Here is a 23086-nt window from a genome sequence, read left to right on the forward strand (position 1 = left end):
ATGGCCTTCTTTTATATTCATCTGTTTGATGACACTGGCAGCCAATCAAATTCCTTCCCTTCAACTCTGGGATTTTATGATGTGAAAAGGTGCATTCTTACTCTTGAGAAGCTCAAGTCAGTGAATGCACCTTTTGTTCACGCCAAAAGCTAATAGAAAATAAACTTACAAAAGTTTGTTCTTATTTTAATTAGACTGCAATAATTTGGTATATTTTATGTTTGTATTGAAATGATTTTTGTTGTTGTTATAATGTAGATTACTTTTTAAATAATTATTTTTAATAATGTCTTCCCTCTTCTATTTCAGATATATTTCTATTGTAAATTATATATTTTCCGTCCTTTGATAAGACGTTATTGTTTGTTGTTAATTTGATGAAGTAAGTTTAGATTGGTGCACTATTTAGTATATGATATACCGGTAGTATAATTAATACAATAAACTTATATATAAGTTTGAATCATTATTTCCCCCTTCCACTTTGAAAATAACTCATTAGGTCATATCCCCTCAAAATGTGTAGACATTTTTTCTAGCACTAAGCATATTTATATTTGACAAGATCTCATCTCATATTATTCTCCGGCAGGGAAATCCAAACTGCCGTTCGACTTCTGTTACCCGGAAGCGCGCCGTTTCCGAAAGGAACAAAGGCTGACACCAAATACACCAGCTCCAAATAAGCTGTGTGCCGAACTTTAGTTCAAAACTAAAAAAACAACGGCCATTTTCAGGGCCACCTAAAATCTCCCAAAAAGAGTGAAAACAGTCTTTTCATACAACTAAATCAAAACGAAATATAGAAAAAATGTCCTCCAGCCCCCTACCCTCAAACTGTTATACTGTCAACAAACACCCTTGTCTGTCTTAGATAGTGCCATCTGAATAAGATGTAGATCAGGGCTGTCTCAGAGATACAGACTCAAGAAAAAACAATGTAAACACACTTTGTTTAAATTGAATATTTTTGATCTTTAATGTAACATTTCCACAATAAATATTATAGCACCATAGTAATGTAATTTATTTAATACTGTTTTACAATCAATGTAAATAAAGGAACCCAATTCATGTCACGTTGAGACAGGTGCTTGGTATTGCCATGACACAATACTTATCACAAATTATCATGATACGTTACTGAGGATAGGACACAATATTGCAATTAAACTTAGACCAAATTTCCATTCTGTTTTTTTTTTCTATTAGCTTTAGTTAGGGTCTAATGACAGCCCTCTTGAATGTTTGTCAATTTAAGCTTTTGTACTAACCTGATAAACACAAAATGTCAGTGCTTGAGAGGATAGAAATTTGAATGTTCAAAGCAGACGTCATGGAGTTATCATATGTCAGAAGGTTAATTTGATAAACATTTCAGAGGGCTGTCGTTTGACCCTAACTGAAGTGGCTATATTAAAAGTAAATGGAAAGCTAATGGAAAAAACGAACAAAGTTTGGTCTAATTTTAATTTTAATCGCTCATTTCGTGGAAATATTCAAAGCTGTCATGGAAAATTTTCATATGAAAGGGAATTTCTCCCTACTAAAAAGACAAAAAAACTCAATTGCATATGAATTTTGAACGTAGCCTGTATATGGCCTTCTTAAACATTTCATTGTTTCGACAGATTTGATTAAGAAAATTGCACTTATAATACAAACAATCATGTTGTTTCCATGTTAATACACTATCATGTTGTTTCCATGTTAATACACTATCATGTTGTTTCCATGCTAGTAACATATTGTATAAATTCAGCAGCATTATCAATTTCTGCATATTGTACGCCAATCAATCCAGTATGGTCAACAGTGGCTATGATTTGACCTTCTGGTATATTCTGAGTTGCAGCCAGTGCCTCATTCAATTGTCCTTCAGTAATATGAATAATCTGAGAATTCTCAGCCAAAGTTTGATAATCTGAGAGGCGTAACTTTTTATTGGGAGGTTCCCCACTACCATGTTGCTTCAACTTGTGCTCTTTAAGTTTATCATATCGTGTTGTGCCAAATTGACAGTCCACTACATCACATTTAATAGGTTTATGACTTGAATGCATTAGTTTATGTCTCTTCATGTTTTTAACTAGCGAGAAACTTTGACCACAAATTTCACATTGATGAGGCTTTTCTCCAGAATGGGTTAACATATGATACTTCAAATTCTGTTTCTTTGTGGCCTGGAAAGTACAATTATGAAATTGGCATTTGTATGTATTTCCCGAATGGATCAATTTGTGAGCTTTCAGCATACTTTTATGAGCTGTAGCAAAACCACAAATGTCACACAGATGGTCTTTAGTTGTGCAATGAACAATCATATGACTTTTCAGTGCATGTTTCCACTTAAAGCCAGCATTGCATAAATTACACACAAAGGGTTTCACAACAGAATGTTTAGGCAAATGAGCATTCAGTTGGGCTTTGTTCTTAAACCTCACATCACAATTTAAACAAAAGAAAGGAAGTGCTCCTGTATGTCTTAGAACATGCGAGTCAAATTCTTCTTTCGATTCAGCTTGGAAATCACAAAAACTACATATCAGTTCCCCATGTAAATGATTTCTAGAATGTTCTCTGAATTCTGGTTGTTTTTTGGTCACAAAGTCACACTTGTCACATTTGAATTCCTTTCTTGGTACCTGTACAGGCACAACAGCTGGATTGTCTGGGCCATGTTCAGAAAATTTATGGCTGGTGTATTCACTGAATTTAGAAGCGATAAAGCCACATTTTTTACACATGAAACGCATATTCTGAGAAGTTTCATATGCTTCAATTCCTTTTTTGTAAGCATCTGGTGTTTCTTCATCTGGCTTCTTAACTTTGGCCAAATCTGGTGTGATATAGTCTGGTCTTTCCTTGATCTTTCTTATTCGTCTACTGTAACGTGGTTCAGGGCTTAAAGGCTCTGTCTTCACCATAACCTTTGGTACGCTTTCCACATCATTCATTGTCACTTCATAATTTTCAATACTATCAGGACTCTTACTTGCTTCTGTTTCATCATTATTTTCTAAGGATGGTGTTGGACCATCTATTTCTGATGAATCTGCCAAGAAAACACATAAATTTTGATCTTCTTCTTCATTAATGTTTACAGTTTCTGGATTGGGTTCAGAAGAACACGCATCAGGGTCTTGTTCCTGAATCTTCCTAGGCCTTCCTCGACCTCTTTTCTTCTTTTGATGATTTTGCTGAACTTTGATATGAGCTTCATAATCTGGATCTCTTGAAACATCATCCACTTCTGTTTCATCTATAGTGCCAAGATTCACCAGAAACTCATTTTCGGTTTCATCAGGTCTCTCATAATCTGTCATGGTGCCAATTGTTATCTTAGGTACAGCATCAACCTGCTTCTCACTACCACCATAATCAGCTTTTTCAAATCTTCTGCAAAATTCCATAATCTGATCCATTTGCATGATCTTGGAAATTTCCAACACTTGAAAGATAATTTCATTTGTAAGATTGATTTCACTGGTATACATAAATTCAACAACCTTTCTGACTGCTTCTCCATACCCACCACTATCACCCTCGGAAGTGTCAATGTAAATTTCAATAATTTGTGGTGTCTTCTGTGAAAAAGCTCTTGGCCAATCTTGAGCCTGTCCCAAAAAAGCACCGAAATAATCACTGGCAGCTGCCAAAATATTTGAATGGGCATATATTTGTTCACCACAAACTTTAAGTACCACATCACAAAATCGAGAATGACTCCTCTGGTCGTTTAATTTGGCTAAGAGGGAAGATATTCGATTTTTATCTGTGTAACAAGCTGATTGCGATACTTCGGACGCCATCTTGGCGGGGAGGTCACATCAAATTGATCAAAATAGAATTGTTGAGTGAACTCTAAGAACAAATATACCGACGAATCAATTTGTGGAATTTATATCAATTGTTCGTTACAATTTCGCATTCAATCAATGAAATTATGCAGCCTTTTCTTTAACATTCACTCTCAAAAACAATTTCTCCCATAAATTTACTGCGGAGTATGTCGGATGTGACATCAACTTCTTGGGCTATACTTGATTTCCAAAGCGGTTGATAATACTAAATAGAGAATAATAATGATAAAAATTAATGAGACTAAAATAACTATCGTTAAATCTAAACTGGGGTCTAAACTCTACGATTATCTCACAACTCACTCAACAAGCAGATTAATCATATGAATGACAGAAGACTTTAACTAAAACAAAATAGAATCTTGTAAGAGTAGTCATCTTAGACCTCGTTGGCGTGGCACACAGTTCGGAAATATGAAAATCTTATATTGTCAGATGAACAATTTTCGTTCCGTGGATTTTCTCGTATCAATACGATTTCCATTTGAAAATATTTTTACGTAATATTGACCTGGAAAAAACTTTTCAAATGAGCCCGGTAAAAACTTTGTAATAATCAAGTTCGACCATTTTCTAAAGTCTTTGTTGACATTTTGTTTATTTTTGACAGAAAGTATAATAAAATTCGTCTTAGGTGTTATAATAAACAAGGAAAGGTTTAACTTTACAAGTTAGTCATGCAGTATGGACTTTCGTGATTCAGAATCAGACCTTTCAAGTTTAATATTCGTAAAGAAGGTAAGCATGTGAGTAAGGTGGATTTAGTTAGATCATGTTCACTCTGTCTGTTCTGGTTCTGGCTTTACGTTTCCTGCCAGTCTTATTCTGCTGAATCTGAGAACACTGACGACAGTCATTGTTTGGTGTCAGTGACACAAACACTAAAAAGTGCATCCAGATCTTTTTTGAAGATCTGATCTGTGTCAGCTACACGTACATAAGTTTGATTGTTTCACTATATTTTCTGTGATGTAGGCTAGAATTATGCAAGTACAGGAGACTAAATTTAAATTTATAAAGGATAGCCTATAAAAAGGTCCATTATCTTCTGTTAATAATCCATATGCCTAGATTTGGATTTTAAACTCTTAGGGGTATTTTTGGACTTGATGTGAAACATTTATTACCATCCTCATGTCAACATAACTCATTGTAAACTTATTCTTAATTGGTTGTACAGTCTTAAAAGTTAGTTGCCGAAGTTGGTGCAGAGTGCATTTCTCCATTTTTATATCTTCAGTGAGTAAATCTACCAATATCAATGACGTAGGCTCAGCATCTTGAAGAAAGTAAATGACGTCAAAAATGGCTTTCTTGAAGAAAAAATCTAAATACCCAAGCACTGAGAAATATTTGAAATGTAACACTGAAGATCCACAAGATTTAGATTTGACTGATGATCAAGATTGTTTAATAAATGAATTCGCTGGAACATTAGATCTGGAAATACCTGAAGATGGAATTAGTAACAATGAAGGTAAAAATATAAAACATGTAGACCTAACAAATCCTATGCAAAATAATAATTGTATATATGCTTCATTCCTGGCCTTATAGTATTAAAATGAATAAGTGACTTATTGGAAATACATTTCACTCTGAGTCATGGCTATTTAACAAAGAAATAGTTGAATATAAACGTTTTACTGATCTTTTGGCATCTGTCCATTCAATTTATGACTTGAGAAAAGAATAATACTGTGTGAACAGGATAATATGTAGGCTTATATAGAGCATGAGTAATATTATATTATATGTTTAATTGAATTTCAGAAGTAAAGACCTCTAGAATAATAAGATTAAATGGTAGAAAGAATACAGGATGTAATGCAGTATTTGAAGTTATGTCAGCTGATATTATTAAAGAAAATAGAACAAGTTTTGTAGTAAGTATTTGCCCCAAATGGTCAAATCATTGGCATTACAAGCAGATGGAACTGCTTATAGCTTATTGCCATACTTTAAAAAAACAGAATCTGACTTCAGAATCTTATGCAATTTAATAAAAATATCAAAACTCTATCAAAGTAAATGCTTGGAATAATAAGCTTATACTGAAAATTATAGAGGAAACTAATTGATTGTTTAAATGTGTATGAGGATTTAGTATTTTGCTATATTTAGAGTCCTAATTTTGTTTAATTTGCACGTTATATATAAATGGCATATAAATGACATCTGTTATTTTTGAAATTGTGCCAAAACTGTTAGTCAACTGTACTGGATTTTTTTTAATGAATGCATATTTTATAAACTGTCTATAACGTATTTGTAGTTTTCAATATCATTATGATTTTTCCATAAATGAATAATATTAGTCCTTACATTTGTCGCTAGGTTCTACCTGTTGAAAAATTCATATATATATGTGCCTTTAATTGCAAAGGTAATATTTAACTAAGCTTGTGAAGAGTTCAGGACATGATAACTTTTCAAATACTAATTAAATAGTTTGTATTACTTTAAGTAACTATTTATAATATAAGGAAGTATGATTTACCATGTGTGTTTATTTCGCCATTCACGTTAATGTCATCTATTGTATAAACAAATTTTTATAACCTATCCCTGGCTTGGACTTGCAAGACTTGGCACGTTTTCAGATAGTATAATATCGATATATTTTCAGGTTTTCATTCACAAAATAAAACAGAATTTTACTTTGAATGCAGAACCATGTGCTCTTAGAACCTCATTTCATTTCATTTCAGTTTTACACCATTTCATTTCATTTACAATTTCATTTTAGTTTTACACAATTTCATTTCATTTTTTTTATACAATTTCATTTCAGTTATACACAATACAGATCAGCAGCCATACTGAAGATTCAGATATATCCTGTATTGAAAGAAGATTTTCAGATTTTGAAAAATTAAATGCAGTGTTAAGGAAGCGTTTTCCAGATCAAATGGAAGCAGTTGCATTTCCAAGGAAAGTTTTGATGGGTAATTTTCGGCAGGCTACCATAGCAACTAGAAGTAGAGCATTTGAACAATATCTCAGCCATTTGTATGCAATATATCAAATTCGTTACTCGCGAGATTTTTTAGAATTTTTCTTGCTCGATAGTTTACGAGATGGCTATAAGAATCTTCAACAGGAAAATTATACGAATGCAATAGCAAATTTAGAATATTGTCTTCCGTTGACAGAAAAACTTTATGGCAACACAAACTCAACTGTGATCAATATATTGTGTGCCTTAGCCATCTGCTACAAAAGCCTGGATAGACCGCATATATCTCAGAAATACTCCGAGGCAGCAGTCATGTGTTATGATGAAGATGACTGTGATGAAACTTATGTCGCCGTTTTAATACTCACTATCAGACTCTGTTGGGAACTTGGAAAAGACAAGCAAGATCTGGAGCTTAAACTTCAAAAAGTTAAAGACAAAAACATTGATATAGACAATATACCTGAGTTGAAACTCATTTGCAAGCAAAGATGTCAGAGTATGTGATGTAAACCAATGGTATGGTATTAATTTTACAGCTGTATGGTATTGATTTTACAGCTGTATGGTATTGATTTAACAGCTGTACGGTATTAATCTTATAGCTGTATGGTATTGATTTAACAGCTGTACGGTATTAATCTTATAGCTGTATGGTATTAATCTTATAGCTGTATGGTACTAATCGTACAGCTGTATGGTACTAATCTTACAGCTGTATGGTACTATTAGTACAGCTGTATGGTACTATTAGTACAGCTGTATGGTATTAATTTTACAGCTGTATGGTACTAATCTTCAGCTGAATGGTATTATTTGTGCAGCTGTATGGTTTTAATCTTACAGCTGTATCATACTAGGTATACTCTTGGAGCAAAAATCTTGCCAAAACTTAAGTTGAGCTTGCTTAGAGGGAAGAGGGATATGAATATGACTTCAATGCATATCAAAAAGGCAACTACTATGTAATATACTCATATCGAGGTATATTGCAAAAAAAAAAGCAGTTAAAACTTGTAGAAAATCTTTAAAAAATATTACTGTTTTTATATGTTCACATCTATGTGTTTGTACCTGTTTTAATATCAGAAATTCAGCAATCTTAGTGCTCATTGTAAATAAGCCTTTTTATACAGCGTAGAAAAACAACAGTTTTACACTTTATGTATTTAATGTAATTTATTATTCAAATATTCATATTCAAATACCTTTTTAAATAAATTCACTCCTCAACAAGAAAGCTTAGAGCAGGGTTGTTGCTTTATTTTTATCTGCCAGACATATCCAGCTGTATCATGAAAATGCTCATAATTATCAAAGCAGACTTAACTGGCAAATACAGTAAAATCAACATCCCTGACTTTGACAGAGTATAACAATATTGGAACACATTTCTTTTTTTTTTATTAATAATTATAATTTATGCACTGATGTTTACTTGTTTGATTTATATTTTGCATGAATGACTGAGGTGTATTATTTTGTTTAGAAATTGTGCAATGCTTTTTTGAAGGTGAATTGTTCTTAAGCTATTATTTTTGCTCATTTGTTATTCCAGTTTTATGGTGCAGTATTTCACAAGAACAAATTATACAGAATATTTTCTAGAAACTTGGAAAAAAAATGTAAGAAAAAAATTTTTTTTTTTGCTGATTTGACTTATAAAGACCATAACGTGTGCTATGAGACTGGCATCACTCATTAGGGCAAAAAGGGAAAAATATGAAGATATTATCTAGACACATGCAAGGATTAAACCCTGGCCCTTCAGGTTAGTGAGCAAAAATCTACCATCACAGCTCTTGGCCTAAAATATTTTGTAAAGACATCGAAGAACTAATTTGTTGGACATTTTTCTTTTGTTAATAGATATTTGATTTTATGTTTTATTCTGTAATTGCCTAATTACAGTCATGACATACTTGTTTTGTTGTTGTTGATGATTTTTGGCATGTGGTTAAATAGCAAAACATATCATTTCTCAGGAATGGGTACGATTTCATAACAATGATAACCTCCTTAAATGTTGCAGACAATTTATTTCATTATGTAGTTTAATACCAAAACAGTATTTGAACACGTTTCTTATCCAAAGAATTCGATATATCTAATACCTTATACCTTGTTTCATAAAAAAAAAGAAATTTATTTTGGAACAAAAATTCAATAAAACTGAGCAATCTCCCTTGAACATATTTGATGGTCTATAATAAGTGTATTATTTAAAATATACAGCTATATCTATATAGTGCTATAAAATAAGATAATATTTTGTATATTTTGTGCATGTAACAGTATTTGTTATTACCCATTATATCAGACCTTATTAAATTTGATTAAAAACATTTACTATAATGTAGTGTTCATTTGTTTCTGAGCTTAGGTTTTACAACAGGTGCTGACACTGGGCCAACTCTCACAAGCACTCTTTGTGGCATCAGATTTTCAGGACATCTGGTTACTGACCGAGCTATTTGACAGCCACAAGTGGTGTATTGATTTGAGTGAATGCCTTGAGAGGTACCTCCCTACAATTTGCAATTCCATGCACTGTGCAATGAGGAAAATAAATGGTCGCAATGAACAAATGATTAAAGAACTTGTATATTCATATAATAGCCCTTTATTTTGAAAGAAATCTGCAGGCAGCTTTCTTAACACAAGCATCAACAGATTCAAACACATAATTTTGAATCAGAATGCACCAAATCAATTCAGTTTTTCAGACATTTTCTCTAGACAGAACCCTCTCTATGGGGCTTTCACAGAGCTGATGTCCCCCCCACCCCCCATTGAGTTAATCTCTCCCCTATTTTTATCCCTATTCTCTGGAGGCAATAAAAATGATTTTGTATTCTTAAAATTTTATTTGATTACACAGAAATCAAACTTGTTTTAAAAAATTGAACTAAGGTACACGATCAATCAAAGTGCTGAGATTTCTTTGTAATCAATCATGAAAATACGCTTTTGTGAGAAAATTTTAGATAATATGCAACACTGTGAATATTTGGTTTCATTCAAGTAGCACTACTGGTTCAAAAGCAGGTAGCCAGTTTTTCAAATTTAAATTCAAGTCCTTATGTGTATTAAAACAAATCCAGTTCTCCGAACATGTCATATCAGTGAAATCAGAAAATATTTGGAAACGTAAATTATTTTGATTGTACAGTTTTTAACAGTTTATCTATGACCATACCATTTGGCTATTTAGTAAAAGATCTAACATGGCGTCCTGGTGGGTCACGTCTGCCTCGGAAACTACTGCTAAATCTGAAATGAAATAAATTATGGTGCAATTTCACTACAAATTCAATTTCTGTATATTACATATACATTTTTGAAGAAAGACACACATTACATGTACACATGTCTTAAATTTCAGGGACAATTATTGTCCAAAAACCTAGTTCTAAATATCAGTTGTCATGGTTACTAAGAAATAGATTGACAGGGCAGATTTGGCTTTTGTTAGAGATGTGCTATTCAACAGAACAATAATAGTGTACCACCACCATACTTTAAGCCACTTACCTTGGATCTGGATCACCAGCTTTATGTGGTGCCCAATGTGGTGCTCTACCACGTGGTGAAAATCTCTCTCTTATATTACTGTCAATATTAGATCTGTAATCACCACTGAAAAAACAAATCAAACCCAATTCTCTTTTTTTGCCGAAGATAACCATAATAACCATGTAGAAGGTAAAAATTAAACCGTTTCGACACTACCAGCTGCTCTTAGCCACATAATATGGGATATTAAACTGAACGTCCAGTTATATTAAACGAGAAAATGTTTGTTTGAATCTTTGACCCAGGCTTTGTAATTCCCAACATTATGATGACCTGTCAATCATTATCTTATACTTCAATATCATCTGTTACAGATGCTTAGAACACCAGGTTCATAATACAAATGATAATAAACACTAACCTTCCTCTAGAAAAGGGACGCCCTCTGCCTCTCCCTCGACTTTCCATTAACCCTGTAAAATAAATCATAATTCTATTTTGAAACTTTCCTTCGAAATCTGAAGACCTTGTTTTAATTTCCCACCCAAAGAACTAGACACTTTTTATTATGTCAGCCACTCCGACGTGCATAAGTCGAAACAGGGTTGAAATCTCCAAAGGTATTATCCCAACCTATGCCAGGATTGAACCCTGGACCCTGAACACAGCGGAACGTGAACACTAATTGCAGAATTCCTGATAGAAATGTGCAAATCAAAAGAAAAATATACTTACCACCACTTCTGGGAGGACCTAGATCATGTCTACCATAACTAGATGGAGGAGTAAAGAAACGTCCTCTATTACTAAAACTACCTCGTCCTCTATCAAATCCTCCTCTACCACGTCCTCTAAATGGTTCCTGATCAAAATATAACATATCAGTCTTATTACCGTATATATCGTAAATCTGTGAACTATATTTTCCTTACAGATAAACATTGTTTATGAAATAAATAGAGTTTTATATATATAGATATCCAACACTTATTCTTTGAGTGTGCAATGAAGATTTTTTAAGCCGCATTAGGCAACTAATTTTTCATTTCAACTGAACTTACAAGCCTGCCTGAAGCACACAAGGAAACAAAAGCTTAATAAGAAACAGAAATTTCATGACTGCTTCTACCACTCGATTGTATATGAAATGAAAGGTGTTTCACTTTATATATTCTGCCCTTGATTGAGCAAAGAAAACTGTAGCCATGCAGTGTGCAATAAGAGAAATTTTGTCTGGACAGGTCATAAGCTTACTCTAGTTTGATTCTCTATTATACTGACCTCAATTCTACGTGGTGGAGGTGGTGTACTGTGAGGTGATCCTTCAGGACCTTGATGTTTCTCCATCTTAATGAAATCATCCACATGCATAGAAGGTGGTCTACTGGTATTGGCTGGACGAGAGCGGAAAGGATCATTAGGCCGTCCACTACTAACTAAACCATGCATTATACCTCTTCCCCTCATTGGTGCCACTGAAATATAACATCATGACTTTCAATGATTTCAAGTCCTTGATTGTGTATTAGCTGACATTAGTGATTTTTTGTTGAAAGCCAAATGTTGCTAATAATCAATTCCCAATCGAACTAATCAACTATGAAATTAATTTGTAAATCCATTAATCGTGTACATTTTACACCACATTAAATGATAACACAGCAACTTTATAAGGTACCTACAGTAGACTTTAAGGATGTCAGTTAACTTACCAAAAGGTCTTCTAGCACCACCTCTACCACGACTGTAAATATTGATACCTTCTTGTGATCTTCGTAAATCTCTGTAAAAGACAGACGCACCATATTAGGCTAATGAAGACCCCATGCAGAGCGTAATAAGGTAAACAACATAAGCCTACTGTTCTTTGATTCCAAACTTTCTTGGGGTCTTTAAATTGCAAGACACGATCTCTATGACCTTCATCACTGACAGAAAAACTGGTTTATTAACCAAAAGATATACTTCAATCCTACGACAGGATTGAACCCTGGACCATAAAAGTAGTGAGCAAGCGTCTTACCCACCAAGCTTCATTCCAAAAGGTGAGCAAACCCACGAGACACTAGCCACTACAGAGAAAAGTATTATGATATGGTCAGTACTTACTTGAGTCGTTTAGGTTTAATAACAATTATACCGGCAGCTAGTTCCACTCCTTTAATCAACTCTTCCTCTAGATTAAAGTCACCACAATATCTCTTACACATTTCTTCCACATTGGTCATCACCACGTCTGACTCAGCATCTAACTCATCATTACAAGGATTAGCTAACCAGGCTGTAGGACTTAACCTCTCTTCCTCACCTTCATTACTGACTATATAGACCGATCTCTGATTATATAGACTGTTTAAACTTTGACCTTCTGGTAACACTACTTCTAGTATTTCTGAAAATTACAAAAACAATATTCATTACATGGGAAATTACAAATGCTAGATATCTGTTTTACAGTTCAATAGAGCTAACTTCAGCTAACCCAATCACTTTTCAGATTGAAATTACTGTGCCTGGTTTGTCTGAAATTAATCTAAGTACAAATGGAATTGGCGGTAGTAAGGAAATTCAAACTGCTCTCAAGTGTTACCGGTACTACTATGATATTGGTCATAACAGCAAATGTGACAACTGTTCAAAAATATGTCTCAGCATTAAATTATGCTACCATTCGATCCACAGACTCAGACAATAAACTGTCATCCTCCCTCCTATCCTCTCAATAGCAGAACAAACTTAAATATAAAATAATCTTAACAGTCCAAAAATAGTTACCTGATCTGGCAGGGGCATCTGTTACATCTGGTTCATTCAAGACTTTCAGGATAGTTCCAATAGTTTCTAATAAATTATCTATTACCTCATCTTTATCCAGATTCTTCAAATATACAACAAAAAAAAGTTTATGAATTTAATGATGTTTTGCCACATTCCGTGATACAAGAAAGATGGCTATTGCAGTCAAGGTATAAGACAAAGTTTGTAATAGCTGGACATTATGAAGATGGGGTCACCACATGAAAGCATTTCAACTATATTTTCTTGGCACCAGAAGAGCAATCACCTTCTAAATTTGCAGGAGAAAATGGAATAGTACTGGAACATACCTTTAATAATTTATCTAACTCTATCAAAGGATGATCTTCAGATGTAGTCCATTCCAAGATATCTTGTAGTTCAGTAGGGGAGAGTGTGTATGTTCTGACCCCTCCTTCCTCGGGGTCAATGTAGACTAAGATATTTAGTAAGTCTATAGTCGAAGATAACGTAGATAAACAATCAGGGTTATCTTTACTAAAACAGTTATTTAATCTATGGAGTAATTTATTGATGGCAGTTGGATTCTGGTCTATACATCTGTAAATAGAAAGCAAGGCACAGTATTTATTACTGTGGAAATATTGAATCAAAGTAAGATCATCAATAGTAACACTATTCATAAAAATAGAACTGGAGATGGGAAGCTTTAAAGTCATCGAAATTGGTATATGACCTTTGATCTCTCTTACATAGCAATTTTACTATTCGATGTCCAACTCAACCTTAGTCTTTTTATTATACATTGTAATAAGACCAAAGGTTTCACTATAATCCAATATTCAACAACAAAATTATTTCACTATTAAGATAGTGCTTAAATTGGCAAGACTGGCAAATAGCACCAAATAAACAGCCCTGTGCTAATACATTAAATGTAATGCGAAAAAGAAATATCAAAACAGAACCTGAAACATGTTGTTGGTCAGAGTTTAATGCCAGTTGTCTGTTACTCTGAGTAACAATATGTTTCAGGTTTTGATTTAATGTTTTTCTAAACCAATACTCAAATAAACTATTAAAAAAAAGTTAAGTCTAAACTTACCTTTTGACATAAAAGAAACCATAATCATAAAAAGTCAAAGAGACTAGAGTTCTAACACAGGGCATTACTGATGTAAAATTATGTTCAGGTCGTTCTATATGTTCTAATAAAGCTTTTAATGTGGGACATAACACTTCCTTATCTGGTAAGCTATTAGCTAACTAAAATAACATAAAATAACATAAAATTCATTGAACCAACCAGACATTCAATAAAAACGAGTTGGCTCAGAATGAGTTCCCCAAAGAAAGTATTAGACAGAATTAAAAATGGCCGAAAAGGTTAAGATGGATAAATTTTGAATGTTACTTCTGGTTCTGTACCCTTTCAATTGAAGCCAAATGGAACAGACAGAACCTGTTCAGGATGCACCAATCGAGCGCCACCTGTGATAGTGAGGTAAGGAAACAATAAACTCTTCTCACCTGTTCTGGTAAAGTCATAGTTGATTCATTAGAAACCATTGTTACTTCTGGATCACATACACTCATAATAATATTCTAAAAATATATCAATAACAAAAAAACTCTCACTGTTAAAATAGTGCTCAATACATTAAATGCAGAGAGGTATAGAAATATTAAAACAGAAACTAAAAAAAAAACACAAAAACATGTTGTTACTCAGAGTTTCTTCAGAAGATTGCATTGCAAGTAACAACATGTTTTTTTAGGTTCTGTTTTAATATTTCTATATCGCTCTAGAATTGTTGTATTGAGCACCATTTTAACAGTGAAAATAAAGGTTTTGACTGATTAAAATTTATTGCTTCATAAACTCAGCAATTACATCAATCTTTTTTCAAGGTTGATTACTGAGTAGTGTTCTTTAATCAAATCATCAAACTGAGTAGTTTTAAATACAACTCACTGTCAATTTTCCACTATTATTATTTTTGATTACAGAGTAATGTTCATTGATCAAATCATTAAACTGAGTAGTTTTAAATACAACTCATTATCAAGTTTCTATTATCATTAGGTTTGATTACTGAGTAGTGTTCTTTAATCAAAAATCAAACTGAGTAGTTTTAAATACAACTCACTATCAATTTTCTACTGTTATTATGTTTGATTACTGAGTAGTGTTCTTTAATCAAATCATTAAACTGAGTGGTTTTAAATACAACTCACTATCAATTTTTTACTGTTATTAGATTTGATACTGAGTAGTGTTCTTTAATCAACTCATTTTACAGATTAGTATCTAAATTATAAATCACTAATCAACTATTATCAAGTTGCTGAGAAGTGATCACCAATCAAATCAATAAACTGAGTAGTTTTAAATAAAACTAAACATTAATGAAGTTTGATTGCTGAGTAATGTTCTTTAATAAATTTTGTTTGAAATTCAATTACTACTAACAGTACTTACCAATATATTTTCTTGTATTTGTATATGAATAGTTTTATCACATACTATATTCATCTGATTTAATATACCAGGTATAAAAGCTTTATACTTTTCATCGCTTTTATTTCTGAAAAAAAAAAAAAATATAGACTATAACTATCATTGAATCTGCGTGTAGTACTGAGTTTGATTGTTGTCCTTTTGGGGTTCATTCACCACTCTCCTTTCCAAGGGAAAATACCATCTTTTGCTATGACCACAGGGTTTAATTTAGATTTTTAAAATTTGATTATCACAGAAAAATATATACAATTTCATTTGATTCACAGATCTGCCTGAAAAATTTCAATTTTTGCTAATCGTAAGAAATATTATATCGCAAAAGAGATCATTTTAAATGGCAAACTATGATGCGATAATGCAAACCAAACAAAATTTTACTTAACAGCACTGTTGAATTATCCAATGCAAATAAACTCATACAGATGGATCCACACACATATAAACATGAATGAAGCTACCTACATTGACTTTAAGATATGTATGAGAGCTGATTTAGCCGAAGCCTGGGTTACAAGCCATGATAATAATCCTAATATTTTATTGTATAATGTTGAGGCGACAATTTCTTCTTTAAATATATCAGTATCTTTATCATCTCCACTAGCTCTCTTCATACCTAGGTCTAAAAACTGATCTAAAATACATCTGAAATACAAGACACAATATAGGCTACTTATAACAGACATTTGGATATCCAAATGTTCTTTCATTTCATGTTGAAATATAATATATATAGTGTACTTTGAACTATAACAGATGTAACCCTTTCAACTCCAGCAGCTGCTATATTGGACTCGTATTTGTCTGGTATATATAATCCAGTGCCTGACTGGCTGTCATCAAGTCCCTTTGCATAACGTTAACGTTATAAGCTTATATTACTTGAGAGTTCAGGGTGTTCGATGTTTCGTATTTTATTCAAACTCAGTGTTCGAGGGTTAAGAGCATGCTCAACGTTAAATCCTTAATCCACTCACTCATGCTCATAATTAGTAGGTCTTCAAATTAAAGTTACTCGAACCTCTTATACTTTGCCAGATATAAAGTTCATAATTCTCTTTCAAACTACACGTACATAATATTTTAATCAAGAGAGGTATATTGATAAGAGAAATAAGAAATGGAAATAAACAGAAAATGAAGAAAGCAGATTACCTTATTAACATTTGTGCAGCGGGAGCTGATAAATCAGTCATCTGCCAACAAACACGTCTAATGATATTCTGTAATGGCTGACAACCGGATACTGAAAATATGTGTATAATCAATAAACAAGATTTTTAAAGAGAGAGTACACACAGTGGAACTTGTAGTTATTTTCAAGAGGTTTTCTAAACTTTTTATATGTATTTGGGACATTGATAGCATTGGTTTGAACCATTTCAATTTTTATTCAGACTTCTGCAGACTAGACCATGTAACATTATGGTCTAGCAGTATGAGTGTGTTGCAACCAGCGTAAAATCATTGACCAACCATAAGAAACAAAGGGCCATATGCAGCGCTGGTACTTTACCAAAACTTTGACTAAAGTTAGACTTAAGTCGAACTTTAGGTATGCACCGGTCGATCTTTACGAAAGTCATGCTTAAATTTGACTATCAAATGTAGAAAATGAAAGCCATAATCCTAACTTTGTAAAGTTCGACTTTAGCCAAAGTTCAACTTTAGTCAACGTAAGAGCGCTGAATACAGCCCAAAACATTACAGTAGCAACCGTATATTGAACTCCTAGAAAACCTCAATAATGATTATCTAAACTAAATAAATAATTACCTAAGAAGTTAGATATCATCTCAATAAACTGTGATGTTAAAGGATGTAGATGAGCACTCCATAGTTTACGAACATTAATAGTTTGTTGGATCTCTGTTTCACTTAGTGGCTACAATACAATAAAATATATCACTTATTTACAATGACAAAAACCCTCCAATCCATGTGACTTTCTTTATAAATTTTTTTGTCAATATACGCATGTACAATTATAACAAATTAACGCAAAACCGTCAAAATTCAACTATAATTGAGTCTAATGCCAATTATACAGCAATTGTGTTTAACACGAGTGAAAAATTGTCCAAAGTGTGCCAATTTTTTTATCTAAGAAATTGTTATCTGTATAATTTTGTCCAGTTATATATACTGTAAAGCAAGACTTACCTCTTTGGTTTGGAGTGGTAGAGGCAAGGGCAATAACTCTGACAATAATAACATACCACCCATGTAACAATATGGTGATTTAGATGTGTGTTTGAAGATCTCTTTAATTGTCATTGTCCATAAACTTTCACTGAGAACTAAAATAAAATATTTGGTAAATGTTCATTACATTCAGATGAAATGGATTCAACACTCTGAATGAGGGAAATATTTTTTTAATACAGCACTATGGTACCCCTTTTGGTAAATTTCTGAAGGTAGCTTTGGCTATGCTTGAATTACACCAAGCACCTTCAACTGAGCCAGAAAGCATCTATCTTGCTGAAGCTACCATAACTAAACACCGTGTTATTATCAAATAACTTTACAAAAATACATATGGACTTAAAGATGGGTTCCCTTATTTTCATGAATGAAAATGATAATACTTATATGAATAGAAAGTAGAGGTATTCTAATGACTTGGAAAAATACCAGTTTGTCTCACATGTCCATAATTAATTCATAATTAGCTAAATTAGAAGAGAATTGCCAGCAGAATTCCAATAACTGATCAAGAAAGGTCAAATAGTTTTTTTTGTTTATCCAGACTGTACATACATGGACATTTATGATTGATTAAAACTCTTAATGATATGCAACATAATGATATGATTAAGAATACATGATAATTCATTAGAAACACCAATTAATCAAATAGTTTGCTTAATTTGACACTAAAAAATAAGGAAACCCATCTTTAATCAAATTATATAATATTCATAATAGTTATAATGTTTACCGTCCTCTGTGTCAGCTTGGTTTAAAACAGGCTGAGTATAAGCTAATACAATATCAACTATATTCTTCTGTATCTATATATTATAGAATATTCAATTTCATAGAAGTTTGTAATTGCAAGAACTTGATTGGATTGTACGCTCGTGAATATAGCCATTCATTGCTCTCAACAGACAGGCTTTTACAATATAGCTGCACAAGTAACATCTATTCAAAGGCTATGTATGTGGTTGTATTTGCTGAAGGTATAAGGTATTAAACGATGTTTGTAATAATTTGGCATTGTGAAGATGCTCTCTTCCAGTGGAGATAATAAATTAAATGTTAAGTTGGGCCAATACGTAGATGAACCACTATTTTACTTACCTTGATTACTTGTGCAGTGTAAATACTATTAACTGGTGCCGAACATAGTACCGTATGTAGTTCTAATAAAACTGGTATATTGGTCACGTCTTTGAACTAAAATAAACAGAAAAAACAACTTAAATAAATCCAAATAAAAAAAATATCAAAACATAAGGACAATTCCATGTCAATTCACCCAACCATCACTACATTTTGATGAACCTTACCAGAAATGTAGCATTTTGTAAAGAACTTTCATGTAAAGTATAAAGTTATACTTACCAGAGCACCTCTAGATTCTATTAGATATTGTATTGTAGCTTTAACAATATTAATAGTAGGTTGTGTTATAGATAGTATCATATTCCACTGATCACAAGTCTGAGCTAACCCTTGTTGCCATGGCCTCATCATTTTATCATTCATTTTCTACAAATAATAAATACTTCAATCAATGTTATAGTAAGGTTATAAATTTTCATGTTTTTCCTGTTGCAATGGATTAAGAATATATACATATGTTTGTATAAAATGTTGCCCATCACATGTTAGTAAAGATAGTGGACCACAGTCATATACGCCTACCACAGCATGCGGATGGTAAATTTTCAAGATTTTGGGACAAGGGCAATAACGTACGAAAATAGCTCAAATTCGAACTTGATCTTCGTTTTATGAATATGTATACATACCCCGAATTTCATTTGATGCCATCAAAAAATCTAGTTTTTACAGCGTTTACAAGCAAATGTTGACGGACGGACAGATCGACCACATAGAGAGATGTGGGCGTATAAAAAGTGATAAGGCGTCAATATATCCAGTGTTCCAGTCTGTGCACATCAGAGGAACAAACTCACAGTAGTTACTACCCTAGTTTCAGGGATTTTGTACGAAACCCATTCACAATATTTCAAAATATATATTTATTTTCCTAAATGATACACTAAGGACAGGACATTTTCTTGCATTTCAAACATCTTATATCACTATGTGGAGATTCCACAAAGCTGGTTATATTGGCATCTAAATGTTCAGTAAATAAACAGAAGAGGATGTAATATTTACCTGTAGTATTGTCATTAATATTGGTAAACAATCAGCACTATATAGTTCTATTAGAGCATATTTATACTTTAACTCTTTTGGATTTTCTACAATAACAAAATAGGTATAAAATGTTTTACAGCTACCTTCAGCAGAAAATAAAGGAACATTTTTTATCAGGGTAACAGCCAATTTTCAACAGTATTCCAACCTTAAAATGATAAATCAAAACCACACACATCGATTTTGACCCTTGAACTACTGTGGGAAGAAATTTTACAAAATTCCACTCTAAATTTGCATGACAAAAGTTGCTGAATGTCCCTGTCTATTTTATTTTAAAGTTCACCATGTATAAAGTAACTGATTTAATTTATTTATTGCTTTATTTATAAGTTTTTAAAGGGAAAATTTTATCAGGGCAGATACATTAGCCAAATTTCAAGAGTATTCCAACCTTAAAATGATTAATGCCCATGCTACCTCTATGCCAGACACAGGAATTCTTTGTGGAAACTCAAAGAGTAACAGTAAAATAATCTTACCATCAGGGAATCTAGTATCAGATGGTATAGCTAGATTGTGTAGCAGACGTAAAACTGTCACTAAAGGCATGGGTTGTTTCTGGATCTCTTCTGATGTATGTTTTAATAAATTGATCATACTAGACAGACCCTCGTAACCATAAGACTGTTTCTGACACGGTGCCAACCAATCCTGGATTTCTGTTAATTTGGTATTTATTTCTAAATAGAGAAAGAGTGAATGGAATTACCATTCTCATTATTGCAACGAAATTAAGACCATCTGATATCTTAGTTACAATTCATGCAACATAAGGATCATCTTCACAATGTTAAGCTATAACCAACGTCGTCTTATACCTTGACCGCAATAGCCACCTTTCTTAAATCACAGAAATTCACAAATGCTGCTATTTGATAGGATTGTACATTAGCTAACACAGCCAATCAGAGTCCTTGATGGAAAGTCTGTAAACAATAAGCCTTAATATTTTCAGTCTGTGTGTCAAAGGCTATAGTAGACTGTATTCACTGGAATACAACCCAATCAAATCGCTGCATTCTTTGAAACATGTCTCTTGCAGTCAAGGTATAAGATAAAGTTTGTAATAACTTGACATTGTGAAGATGCATTAGGATGTAATTGCTGATTTTTGAACAAGTTTCAGAATATTAACAACAAGCTTACCATCTTCACTAAGAGTAATAAGTTGACTAGAATATTTCTCTAACATTTTGATGTTGGTGGAATTCTTTATCAAAACTCTTAATAATTCTGTTGCAAACGCTGTACAGACAGACTTTGATCTTCTTAATTCTTTCTTCTTGTCATCTAAATAAATATATCAACATTGAGTTTTTAGTTGGACAAAACTAACTCCTTCGTCCTAGGACCAGTTGAAGAAAAATTGTCATGGAGTGAAGCATCTAACCTGTTGTTTTATAAAACGTAATTCTGAAGTCAATAACATGAACTGTAATGGAATAGAGTTTTGTGTTTTACCAATATTTGATAAAGAATGCATCCAATTGATGAAATTAACGTAATGCAAATGATTTTTTCAAATGTTATTGCAAATCAATACCCATCTAATGCATGAATTAATGTTCTGCAGAAAGAGTTAGAACTTTCTGCCCCAACCACTAAAATTATTATAAATAAAATTCTAATATTCATATTGATCTGATCATTATATTCCTGATGATGTTATGAAACTAAGAGCGTAATGAGTATCTATTAAAGGGACAGGTGCAGCATTTTAGGGGGTCGATTTTAGTCTTGAATATATATACATAGTCTTCAGAAGTACTAAAAATGTACGGAAATCGCATAATTCCTTTAAAAATATCTCAAACTAGAAATTTTACTCTTAAAATGATGAGTTAATTCAGGACACACATGGATTTGAAGGCTCAAAATTCAACAGTGAGCTGTGAACACTGTTACCGATTGGCTTAGCTAAAAAATACCCGTTTCTTAGTCTAAAGTATGATTGGTCAAAAAAATGGCCCAGCTGTCCCTTTATAAAATCTTGCTTTATCTATAACTTAAGCTTGTAATATGCCATATCAGTGATTTACATAGAGAAAAAGATGGTTAAAACCTCATGCCACGTTGTTGACTGTATGGCGGCATGCTAGGAAGTGTCGAAAGCGTGGCTTTGGAACTAGTTCGTTTATTGTAGTCTGTGTTGGGGACACCTTCGTGTTGTTGTTAATACATTATATTAGTCCGAGACACCAAACTTTAATTGTCACTTTCTGAAGATTCCACAATATCAAATTGACAAAGTAAAATAATTATACCTTCAGCTTTAACAAATGGTATCAGAGCATCTAAATTATCTTCCATAGCCAATACATTAACTACAGCTTCTAACCCAATTGATGTAAATGTCATAGAATATAGTGTTTGTAGACACATTATTGGCTCTGTATCATCTATTATAATACTTGAATCTGCAAAAAAAAATGGTTTTTTTCTACATAATTTACAATATTATCTGCTTTTCAGTCAATACTTAATTCAGAAAAAAAAATCAAAAAAAAATCAGGCTATCAATTATACAGGTAAATGTGTAAAAATAAATTTGATTGCAGTCATGATTTTGGTACTGAAAGTCAATTTTAAAACCTTAGAGATAGAAAAGCGCTTGTGAAAAATCATCAGTCTGAGCACACAGTGACCAGCGACTTGATGGTGAATACTAATCAATATGCTTGTTATTGACAGGTAAACCAGATCAACGCTAGTCTAGCATAATCAATATTGTTCTAACTGTAATTAAAAAACGTGTTGATATCAGATTTTTCGACTTGTTGGCAAGCAGTTAAAGTAAACAAGAATCCACTGTATATCCACTTCAACATGCAGTTGAGAACATAAGAAACCCAATTCACAATGCAATTATATACCCTTAATGAAAATAAAAAGGCTAAACTTACCATGTTTACTATGGTATGATTTAAGTTGATCTAATAACATTATAACTTGTAAATTATAAATCATCTCAATACCTAAATTCTTCCCTGGTCCTTCTTCTACATTCTCTTCATTTTCATCCTTAAATAATACACATAATATACACATAATATAGAGAAATAT

The 23086-nt window shown here is 32.6% G+C and overlaps 3 protein-coding genes across 3 annotated transcripts in view; 1 reads left to right on the forward strand and 2 right to left on the reverse strand.

Annotated features, from left to right (window-relative positions):
• Nucleotides 1–2033: 2033 nt before the first annotated feature.
• Nucleotides 2034–2636, reverse strand: LOTGIDRAFT_74658 (hypothetical protein; the record flags this gene model as incomplete). Its single annotated transcript, XM_009063149.1, has 1 exon — nt 2034–2636. A coding segment is annotated over one exon (603 nt), but the record flags the coding sequence as incomplete, so codon positions are not given.
• Nucleotides 2637–6645: 4009 nt separating this feature from the next.
• Nucleotides 6646–7329, forward strand: LOTGIDRAFT_127188 (hypothetical protein; the record flags this gene model as incomplete). Its single annotated transcript, XM_009063160.1, has 1 exon — nt 6646–7329. A coding segment is annotated over one exon (684 nt), but the record flags the coding sequence as incomplete, so codon positions are not given.
• A 2341-nt stretch (nt 7330–9670) lies between these two features.
• The window catches only part of LOTGIDRAFT_234825 (hypothetical protein), a gene marked incomplete at its 5' end in the record, with an annotated part of 22884 nt that continues 9468 nt past the window's right edge, over nt 9671–23086 (reverse strand). The window contains 24 exons of the mRNA XM_009063161.1: nt 9671–10095; nt 10357–10461; nt 10760–10811; nt 11074–11200; nt 11620–11813; nt 12051–12121; nt 12448–12730; nt 13114–13216; nt 13446–13695; nt 14201–14361; nt 14626–14700; nt 15578–15683; nt 16082–16264; nt 16775–16865; nt 17396–17504; nt 17783–17919; nt 18564–18636; nt 18929–19024; nt 19193–19339; nt 19979–20064; nt 20503–20703; nt 21170–21313; nt 22288–22440; nt 22927–23044. Of these exons, the coding sequence (XP_009061409.1) occupies nt 10029–10095; nt 10357–10461; nt 10760–10811; nt 11074–11200; nt 11620–11813; nt 12051–12121; nt 12448–12730; nt 13114–13216; nt 13446–13695; nt 14201–14361; nt 14626–14700; nt 15578–15683; nt 16082–16264; nt 16775–16865; nt 17396–17504; nt 17783–17919; nt 18564–18636; nt 18929–19024; nt 19193–19339; nt 19979–20064; nt 20503–20703; nt 21170–21313; nt 22288–22440; nt 22927–23044 (3132 nt within the window). The 3' untranslated portion in view covers nt 9671–10028. The remainder of the gene's footprint in view (nt 10096–10356; nt 10462–10759; nt 10812–11073; nt 11201–11619; nt 11814–12050; nt 12122–12447; nt 12731–13113; nt 13217–13445; nt 13696–14200; nt 14362–14625; nt 14701–15577; nt 15684–16081; nt 16265–16774; nt 16866–17395; nt 17505–17782; nt 17920–18563; nt 18637–18928; nt 19025–19192; nt 19340–19978; nt 20065–20502; nt 20704–21169; nt 21314–22287; nt 22441–22926; nt 23045–23086) is intronic.

The sequence above is a fragment of the Lottia gigantea genome (assembly GCF_000327385.1).
Source record: "Lottia gigantea unplaced genomic scaffold LOTGIsca_56, whole genome shotgun sequence".
In the NCBI taxonomy this organism is placed as follows: domain Eukaryota; kingdom Metazoa; phylum Mollusca; class Gastropoda; family Lottiidae; genus Lottia; species Lottia gigantea.